At 33.2% G+C, this 11,323-nt stretch overlaps 1 protein-coding gene across 2 annotated transcripts; it reads left to right on the plus strand.

Moving 5' to 3' along the window:
- On the plus strand, nt 1-11,323 carry cacng7b (calcium channel, voltage-dependent, gamma subunit 7b). 2 transcript variants are annotated; one of them, XM_058057682.1, is made up of 6 exons: nt 1-222; nt 5,559-5,754; nt 5,855-5,941; nt 6,042-6,182; nt 9,287-9,432; nt 10,625-11,323. In XM_058057682.1, the coding sequence occupies exons 2-6, from the start codon at nt 5,559-5,561 to the stop codon at nt 11,057-11,059; spliced, it is 1,005 nt and encodes a 334-aa protein (XP_057913665.1). In that variant the 5' UTR covers nt 1-222; the 3' UTR covers nt 11,060-11,323. The 2 variants fall into 2 exon arrangements, with proteins under 2 accessions (XP_057913665.1, XP_057913666.1); XM_058057683.1 differs by lacking the exon at nt 1-222 and adding an exon at nt 2,736-3,930.

The following is an 11,323-nucleotide window of genomic DNA, read 5'->3' on the forward strand; positions in this document are numbered from 1 at the left end:
TGTCACACACACACTTTAGCAGGCGGCAGAAGCGCATCCACCGCAGTGCCTGCTCAGGATGGCAGTGAAGGATTGCCAGGCCGGCACACGGAGGGAGTGAAGAAGAACCAGACACCACAGTTCACCCTGCTGTGTGTGTGTGTGTGTGTGTGTGTGTGTGTGTGTGTGTGTACGGGATTTCTTCGCCGCTGACGTGCGAGTACGACTCCAAGGGTGCCCAGGGTGAGTAACGGCCCCCCTTTAAACCAACATGATTATGCATGTGTGTTGTTTTTTTGCCTGTAATTATGATGATGACGCCATTCCGGTAGTGAAATGATGCTTGGCATGTCCGGGACCGCATCCCGCATCCCGCATCCGCATCCCGATCCGCATCCCTCCATCCATGCTATCACACGCACACACACACGTGCATGTGAACATGTGAACAGTATGCGTGCGTCTCCGGCTGCCTGCTGTAATGTCGACCGGGAGCAAGCGGGGCCCCCCGGTGGCAGCGGGCAGCATCGCAGTAAGTTGTATGATCTTCCACTTGGTAGATGATACTGCACCTCGTACCGAGTACACACAGTATCTATATAGTACTCCTGATGCTGATACTTCTTGCTTGAAAATCTTTTAATATCGTATTATAATAACGGTTATTATTATTATTATTATGATTACGATGATGATGATGATGATTATTATTATTATTATTACTATTATTATTATTACTATTATTAATATCATTAGTAGTAGTAGTAGTAGTAGTACATAATAATAATAGTTATCAAAATTATTATAATAGCAATTATTATTATTTTAACACAAAATAATAAAATTAACAATTATTATTATTATTATTATTATTATTACTATCATTCCATAATAATAATAATAATCAAAATTATTATAATAGCAATTATTATTATTTTAACACAAAATAATAAAATTAACAATTATTATTATTATTATTATTATTATTATTATTATTATTATTATTATTATTATTATTATTATTATTACTATCATTCCATAATAATAATAATAATCAAAATTATTATAATAGCAATTATTATTATAATACAAAATAATAATATTAACAATTATTATTATTATTGTCATCATCACCATCATTATTATTATTATTATTATTATTATTATCATTCCATAATCATAATAATAGTTATCAAAATTATTGTAATAGTCATCATTATTAAAGGGGAAGAAAATGAATGAATGGATTATTATTATTATCATTCAATAATAATAATAATAGTTATCGAAATTATTATAATAGCAATTATTATTACTTTAACACAAAATAATAAAATTAACAATTATTATTATTATTATTATTACTATCATTCCATAATAATAATAATAGTTATCAAAATTATTATAATAGCAATTATTATTATAATACAAAATAATAATATTAACAATTATTATTATTATTGTCATCATCACCATTATTATTATTATTATTATTATTATTATTATTATTATCATTCCATAATCATAATAATAGTTATCAAAAATATTGTAATAGTCATCATTATTAAAGGGGAAGAAAATGAATGAATGGATTATTATTATTATCATTCAATAATAATAATAATAGTTATCAAAATTATTATAATAGCAATTATTATTATAATACAAAATAATAATATTAACAATTATTATTATTATTGTCATCATCACCATTATTATTATTATTATTATCATCCCATAATCATAATAATAGTTATCAAAATTATTGTAATAGTCATCATTATTAAAGGGGAAGAAAATGAATGAATGGATTATTATTATTATCATTCAATAATAATAATAATAGTTATCGAAATTATTATAATAGCAATTATTATTATTTTAACACAAAATAATAAAATTAACAATTATTATTATTATTATTATTATTATTATTATTATTATTATTACTATCATTCCATAATAATAATAATAGTTATCAAAATTATTATAATAGCAATTATTATTATAATACAAAATAATAATATTAACAATTATTATTATTATTATTGTCATCATCACCATTATTATTATTATTATTATTATCATTCCATAATCATAATAATAGTTATCAAAATTATTGTAATAGTCATCATTATTAAAGGGGAAGAAAATGAATGAATGGATTATTATTATTATCATTCAATAATAATAATAGTTATCAAAATTATTATAATAGCAATTATTATTATTTTAATACAAAATAATAATATTAACAATTATTATTATTATCATCATTCCATAATAATAATAATAGTTATCAAAATTATTATAATAGCAATTATTATTATTAGAATACAAAATAATAATATTAACCATTATTATTTTTGTCATCATCACTATTATTATTATCATTCCATAATAATAATAGTTATCAAAATTATTATAATAGTCATCATCACAATTATTATTATTATTATTATTATTATTATTATTATTATTATTATTATTATTATTATTATTATTATTATTATTATTATGTAAGTGGTAGAAAATTAATGAAAGAATTATTATTGTTATCATTCCATCATAATAATAGATATCAAAATTATTATAATAGCAATTATTATTATTTTAATACAAAATAATAATATTAACAATTATTATTCTTATTATTGTTATTATTTTTATTATTATATATATATCTTTGACCTGAATTGTTGTCATCATTTTGACCATGTGATCTCTGCTACTGGACTCTTTGGTGCTGCTCTTGAATGGTTCAAGTCCTATCCGGAGGACAGGAAGTACCTTGTTGGAATTGGTAACGGTCTAAGACTAAATGGCTGTGACCTGTGGCGTTCCCCAGGGGTCAATCCTGGGGCTGCTATTGTTGGAGCTGAACATGCAATGTGTCTAAACCAGATTTTAAGAGACCAGTAAAGGTTTTGTCTCCATGCCGGTCTAGACTAGTGTAACAGACTTCTCACTGTTGCTGCTGCTCGAGGCCTGACTAGAACCTGAAAAGATGACCACATCATTCCGGTACTCGGGTCTCTGCACTGGCTTCCTGTCGATCGGAGAATAAACTTTGCTTGTGTACAAATCTTTTCATGGTCTTGCACCATGTTGCGTTGCTGCTGGATGTTCACGACATCCCGGTTATACCGTAAGCAATGGCTGATCTCAAACGTTTCCTGTAGTTTTTCACCAGCTTTGGACTGACTGCGGCAGGGATTTCGGACCATTCCTCGGATATCGTGGTTGGGTCCTTCAGATCATTGTCATGTAGGAAGACCCAATATGATTTTAAACCATAAACCTTAAACCTTTCTTAGGATCATTGCTACCTAGTCCATTGGAGACCTGGTCCGAGGGAGGCTAACAGTCATGTTTAACTTCTTCCATTTTGTTGGTAATTGCACCATCGACCTTTCCGGTCTTGTGGAGGTCCGCAAGACCGCCCTCCTGGGTTTTACTCTCCAACCTCCTCTTTTTTTTTTTATCCGTCATGGCCTCCTTCGATCCCCCCTGGAGAGACTCGGAGGTGATGTCAGTCTGGCGATTGTGACACATGAATGAAACCCTTGTGACTCGTACAGTTCTTTCTAGGCCAGGAAGCGTTGGGGGTCTGGTCTCAAAGGCCTCGAGGTGCAAGTACTCATTTTAAGATTCGCTAACTGGTTTTGAAATGTCTTAACGGCCTTGAACCTTCTTATTTATCTGATCTGCTTTTAGCATATCATTAGCATAGCATGGATGGATGGATAGATGGATAGATGAATAGATGGATAGATGGATGGAGAGATGGATGGATGGATGGATGGATGGATGGATGGATGGATGGATGGATGCTTTTTGTGCACAGAGGAAAGGAGGACAGGCTTTCAGGCTAAAAAGAGACCAGGTCGCTCTCCGTGGTGCTGAAGAGTCTCCTGGCATCATTCCTGACACTTTGGCCCTTCATTTGAGGTGTGATTGTTCATTACTCCGCTGCCTGGTTATCCTGCCCTAACCTGCCCTATCCTGCCCTATCCTGCCCTATCCTGCCCTATCCTGCCCTATCCTGCCCTATCCTACCCTATCCTACCCTATCCTGCCCTATGCTGCCCTATCCTGCCCTATCCTGCCCTATCCTGCCCTATCCTGCCCTATCCTGCCCTATGCTGCCCTATCCTGCCCTATCCTGCCCTATCCTGCCCTATCCTGCCCTATCCTGCCCTAACCTGCCCTATCCTGCCCTATCCTGCCCTATCCTACCCTATCCTGCCCTATCCTGCCCTATCTTGCCCTATCCTACCCTATCCTACCCTATCCTACCCTATCCTGCCCTATGCTGCCCTATCCTGCCCAAGCACAGTCATAATGTACCTGCTAGCACAAACATGGACGTACAGACGATAAATTCTCGCACTGTGTTGTGTGTTTGTGTGTGTGTAGTCATGCAAACTTGAAGTGAAAATCAATATAGTCATCCCTCATTTATGCCGGTTATTATATATTTTTTTATTTTTATTTTTATTTTTATTTTTATTTTTATTTTTATTTTTATTTTTATTTTTATTTTTATTTTTATTTTTATTTTTATTTTTATTTTTATTTTTATTTTTATTTTTATTTTTATTTTTTTAATTTTTTTTAATTTTTTTTTTTATTTTATTTTTATTTTTATTTTTATTTTTATTTTTATTTTTATTTTTATTTTTATTTTTATTTTTATTTTTATTTTTATTTTTATTTTTATTGTTATTGTTATTGTTATTGTTATTTTTATTTTTATTTTTATTTTTATTTTTATTTTTATTTTTATTTTTATTTTTATTTTTATTTTTATTTTTATTTTTATTTTTATTTTTCATGCAGACCTCATAGCTCAGAGACCGGCGTTCAATTCCACCCTCATCCATAGGTATGAATGTGAGTGTGAATGGTTGTTTGTCTATATGTGCCCTGGGATTGGCTGGCCACCAGTCCAGGGTGTTTTAAAATTAAAAGGACTCAACACCCTACCCTACCAAAATTCTTTACTTTTTGAAAAATAATTTTAATTTTAATTTTAATTTTAATTTTAATTTTAATTTTAATTTTAATTTTAATTTTAATTTTAATTTTAATTTTAATTTTAATTTTAATTTTAATTTTAATTTTAAGATATAAATGTTATGTTGCAAATGATCATTTGTTTCTACTCATAAAATACTAAATAAATACTAAATACTAAAGTATTTAGACTTAATATCATTTAATATCATTTTAGCAATCATATTGATATTTTTCCCCCCAATAACATCTCAACTTTATTGTGCATGGTGATGGCTTTCCTTTTCGTTGGCGCACATGACGAAGCGAGATAAGGAGTGACGTTATGATGTACGATGTGTAGCGGCGGTGCAGATGCTGATCCAGGGATGGCGGCAGTTTGAGGCGGCGTTGTGTCCAACCTTAACCAGGATTGGACGATGAGGCCGTGTGACCAGTCGGCGTTTTGGACCCTAACAGGGCCAGACAGGAAGATGGCCGCCGGGCCGCGTGCGTCCATGCCTGCTTTTACTACACAAGCGCCTCCGATCCTAACGACTTCCCCTTGTGTGACCCCAAAGATGAGTTCGTGCAGCAGTCGTGCGTTGACCATCCTGTCCACGGTCTTCGGGGCGTGCGGGCTGCTGCTGGTGGGCGTGGCCGTGTCCACCGACTACTGGCTCATCATGGTGGAGGGGGCCATCCTGCAGCACAACCAGAGCATGGAGGTCAGGATGGCGCTGCACTCGGGGCTCTGGAGGGTTTGCTTTGTGGCCGGTACGAACCCTACACAGCATTTACTGTATACACATAAACACATCTATACACGCAGTACACGCAGTACACGCGGTACGTAGTATTTACTGTGCGCTTTCAGGCTCGGAAAAGGGACGGTGTGTGGCATCCGAGTACTTCACTGAACCGGAAATCGAGATCACCACCGAGAACACAGCCAACATCCTGAGTGAGTACGCGGCTCATCGGCGCCCCCTGCAGTAGCTTCACCAATGACAAGGCCTGCCCCCACACCCCCCGCCCCCGTCTCCCCGTCTCCCCTTTTGCAGAGATGGTGCGTACAGCCACGCCCTTCCCCATGGTATCGCTGATCTTTGTCTTCACCGCCTTTGTCATCAGCAACATCGGACACATCCAACCTCAGAGAACCATCCTGGCCTTCGTGTCCGGAATCTTCTTCATACTCTCAGGTGACGCTTACATCATATCTTCAGCACCATCAATTAAAATTAAAATTAAAATTAAAATTAAAATTAAAATTAAAATTAAAATTAAAATTAAAATTAAAATTAAAATTAAAATTAAAATTAAAATTAAAATTAAAATTAAAATTAAAATTAAAATTAAAATTAAAATTAAAATTAAAATTAAAATTAAAATTAAAATAATTAAAATAATTAAAATAATTAAAATAATTAAAATAATTAAAATTAAAATTAAAATTAAAATTAAAATTAAAATTAAAATTAAAATTAAAATTAAAATTAAAATTAAAATTAAAATTAAAATTAAAATTATTAAAATAATTAAAATTAAAATTAAAATTAAAATTAAAATTAAAATTAAAATTAAAATTAAAATTAAAATTAAAATTAAAATTAAAATTAAAATTAAAATTAAAATAATTAAAATAATTAAAATAATTAAAATAATTAAAATAATTAAAATAATTTAAAAAATTTAAAAAATTTAAAAAATTAAAAAAATTAAAAAAATTTAAAAAATTAAAATTAAAATTAAAATAATTAAAATTAAAATTAAAATTAAAATTAAAATTAAAATTAAAATTAAAATTAAAATTAAAATTAAAATTAAAATTAAAATTAAAATTAAAATTAAATAAAATTAAAAAATAGCTACATTTAAATGATTCAAATTAAAATTATTTTATGATTGACTTTTTTATATTTATTTATATTATTTGGATTACTTTGGTTATGAAATTCTTGACAAAGTGTGGATTCTTTTTCTTTCTTGTGACCTCCAATAGAGCAGCTACACACCATAACCTTGATCTTCCAGAATGTACACCTATTCCAGCAGTACTACCTTGGATTTGCGCTACATGCCAAAACGCTCAGTTTTTATTTATTCCATCCAAATGCATGAAATTTATGGTCATAAAATGATGCCTTAATTATTGTATGATATTTTTTCTTTTTTTTAATTATTTTGGACATTTTTATGTCATGTAAAATGAAGCTAAGGCTTGTAAAAGTGTGATTTTTTTTCTCTTAATATTTGCCATGACTGAGGCCATGGCCATATTTGTCCAGCAGGTGGCAGTGATGCTCAGATATCTTCCACTGGATGCTTGGCAGCACTGCGGTGCTCGGGGGAGCATCAAGCAGCATCTCACAACGGGCAAAGGGGGTTGGGGGGGTGGGGGGTAGGTTCAGGGGAAGCTTAGCTGTTACGTAACGGCGTTTATGTAACGTTCATTGTCACGTCGGAGGAAAAGAAAAAGGCCTTTAGTGTGGAGGTGACAATGAGGGCCGCTTTCCCGCTTCCTCTGCTCTGTCCTGCTGAGATGAAAGACCAACAAACGCAGCTGGTCGGTCTTGCACCGTGGGGGGGGGGGGGGGGGGGACCTTGCAAGGGAGGGAGAGACGGCACACCGCAGTCCTTCCTCATTTATCAAGCTTAAATGGTTCTGGTGCTTGTGTGTCTCAGCCGGCATCCCGGTCACATGACGACTATTAGAGCCAGGGCATCTCCACTAATTACACGAAATGAATGGAATTAGACTAAAGGAATTTAATTAGACTAAATAAATGGAATCACGCTATAGGAATAGAATTACATTAAAGGAATGGAATTAGACCAAAGGAATGGAATTACACTAAATGAATGGAATTAGACCAAAGGTTTTGAATTACACTAAAGGAATGGAATTAGACCAAAGGAATGGAATTACACTAAATGAATGGAATTAGACCAAAGGTATTGAATTACACTAAAGGAATGGAATTAGACCAAAGGAATAGAATTACTTGAGAGGAATGGAATTAGACTAAGGGAACTGAATAAGACTAAATAAATGTAATTACACTATAGGAATGGAATAACATTAAATGAATGGAATTAGACCAAAGGAATTGAATTACACTAAATGAATAAAATTAGACCAAAGGTATTGAATTACACTAAATGAATGGAATTAGACCAAAGGAATGGAATTACACTAAATGAATAAAATTAGACCAAAGGTATTGAATTACACTAAAGGAATGGAATTAGACTAAAGGAATAGAATTACTTGAGAAGAATGGAATTAGACTAAGGGAACTGAATAAGACTAAATAAATGTAATTACTCTATAGGAATAGAATTACATTAAAGGAATGGAATTAGACCAAAGGAATGGAATTACACTAAATGAATGGAATTAGACCAAAGGAATGGAATTACACTAAATGAATGGAATTAGACCAAAGGAATGGAATTACACTAAAGGAATGGAATTAGACCAAAGGAATGGAATTACACTAAATGAATGGAATTAGACCAAAGGTATTGAATTACACTAAAGGAATGGAATTAGACCAAAGGAATAGAATTACTTGAGAGGAATGGAATTAGACTAAGGGAACTGAATAAGACTAAATAAATGTAATTACACTATAGGAATAGAATTACATTAAAGGAATGGAATTAGACCAAAGGAATGGAATTACACTAAATGAATGGAATTAGACCAAAGGTATTGAATTACACTAAAGGAATGGAATTAGACTACGGGAATGGAATTAGACCAAAGGAATATAATTACACGAGAGAAATGGAATTAGACTAAAGGAACTGAATTAGACTAAAGAAATGGGATTACACTATAGGAATAGAATTACATTAAATGAATGGAATTAGACCAAAGGAACGGAATTACACTAAATGAATAAAATTAGACCAAAGGTATTGAATTGACACTAAAAGAATGGAATCATGGTTACAGGAATGGAATTAGACCAAAGGAATATAATTACACGAGAGAAATGGAATTAGACTAAAGGAACTGAATTAGACTAAAGAAATGGAATTAGACCAAAGGAATGGAATTACACCAAATGAATAAAATTAGACCAAAGGTATTGAATTGACACTAAAGGAATGGAATTAGACTACAGGAATGGAATTAGACCAAAGGAATGGAATTACACTAAAAGGATTGAATTAGACTAAAGGAATGGACTTAGACTAAAAGAATTGAATTAGACGAGAGGAATGGAATTTAGACTAAAGAAATGGAATCGGACTGTATATTTTTTGTTTTGGTTTTTTTGTGTGGTTGATGCAGGCCTGAGTCTGGTGGTGGGTCTGGTGCTCTACATCTCCAGCATCAACGACGAGGTGATGAACCGACCCAGGGAGCCCGAGCAGTTCTTCAACTACCACTACGGCTGGTCCTTCGCCTTCGCCGCCTCCTCCTTCCTGCTCAAAGAGGTGGGGCGGCGTGGGACGTTGTGCTTGATGATGACGTAGCGCGTGTAGCGTACTGCTGCGTGTACATACAAAATTAAAATTAAAATTAAAATTAAAATTAAAATTAAAATTAAAATTAAAATTAAAATTAAAATTAAAATTAAAATTAAAATTAAAATTAAAATTAAAATTAAAATTAAAATTAAAATTAAAATTAAAAAAATAAAATAAAATAAAATAAAATAAAATTAAATTAAATTAAATTAAATTAAATTAAATGTTAAACGTTGTGCTTGTTGATGACGTAGCGCGTGTAGCGTACTGCTGCGTGTACATACAGTTAAAATTAAAATTAAAATTAAAATTAAAATTAAATTAAATTAAATTAAATTAAATTAAATTAAATTAAATTAAATTAAATTAAATTAAATTAAATTAAATTAAATTAAATTAAATTAAATTAAATTAAATTAAATTAAATTAAATTAAATTAAATTAAATTAAATTAAATTAAATTAAATTAAATGTTAAACGTTGTGCTTGTTGATGACGTAGCGCGTGTAGCGTACTGCTGCGTGTACATACAGTTAAAATTAAAATGAAAATGAAAATGAAAATGAAAATGAAAATGAAAATGAAAATGAAAATGAAAATGAAAATGAAAATTAAAATGAAAATTAAAATGAAAATTAAAATGAAAATTAAAAAAATAAACTAAAATAAAATAAACTAAAATTAAATTAAATTAAATTAAATTAAATTAAATTAAATTAAATTAAATTAAATTAAATTAAATTAAATTAAATTAAATTAAATTAAATTAAATTAAATTAAATTCATTGCTGCTGCATGTATATACAGTACATGTACACTGTACGCGACTTCATCCACATTCATGCATGTTTGCCGCACTTTCCTCCAGCCGCCCCTCCTCCTCCGTTCTTCTGCATCAGTATTTGCTGCAGTCTATATAATCCACCCCCCCCCCCCCCCCCCCCCACCAACCCGTCTCCCCTGCAGATTTTCTGTCATTTCCAATGAGATTCAAAACACTCTGTCATGAAGTCATTTCATCAAGCAGCATCATGCAGTACCGTCTACCATAGGAGAACAGCAGGGTGTCCAAAGTGCGGGTCGGGGGCCCTGAAAATAAAAATATAGAGTAAGACTATAATAATATGATAATAATATAATATTGTCCTCGTGTGTTTAGGGTGCGGGGGTGCTCTCCGTCTATCTCTTCATGAAGCGTTACGCCGAGGAGGAGATGTACCGCCCCCACCCGGCCCTCTACCGCCCCCGCCTGTCGGACAGCAGCGACTACAGCGGCCAGTTCCTCCACCCGGAATCCACCTGGCCTCCTCCCAAGCGAGGCCGCAGCACCTCCCAGGCGTCCAGCGACATCTCCATCCAGCTCAGCCAACCGCCGCCGCCGCCCCCTCCTCCGCCCAAGAAGGGGGTCCAAGGTGGCAGCCCGCCCTCCGGGACCAACCACCACCGTCCCCCGCCCTCGGCCGGGTACCCCGGTTTACCCAGGTCGCACTCTCCGCACCCCCAAGGCCAGGCCCTGCCTTTGGCTGTGCCGCCGCCCCCTGTGCCGCCCCCACACTACCACACACACGTGCACATGAGCGCCTCCCCCTGCTAGGACCCTCGCTTCAAGTGCTAATTATCATAACGTACATTGAAGGACTATCAAGGTGGGACTTTTATACACCCCCAAAAACACACGTATGAGCTTTTTACAACATGGGAATGTCTTTTCATACGCTACGTTACACATATTAATATTAATATTCACTATCATAACTTTGGCAAGGACATGCAAGTATGAATATCAGCAACTACCTTGTATGTACTGTACAGTATAGATCAGGGGTGGGCAAACTTTTTGACTCGCGGGCCGCATTGA

Source organism: Doryrhamphus excisus, chromosome 19 (assembly GCF_030265055.1).
Source record: "Doryrhamphus excisus isolate RoL2022-K1 chromosome 19, RoL_Dexc_1.0, whole genome shotgun sequence".
Taxonomy (NCBI): Eukaryota; Metazoa; Chordata; class Actinopteri; order Syngnathiformes; family Syngnathidae; genus Doryrhamphus; species Doryrhamphus excisus.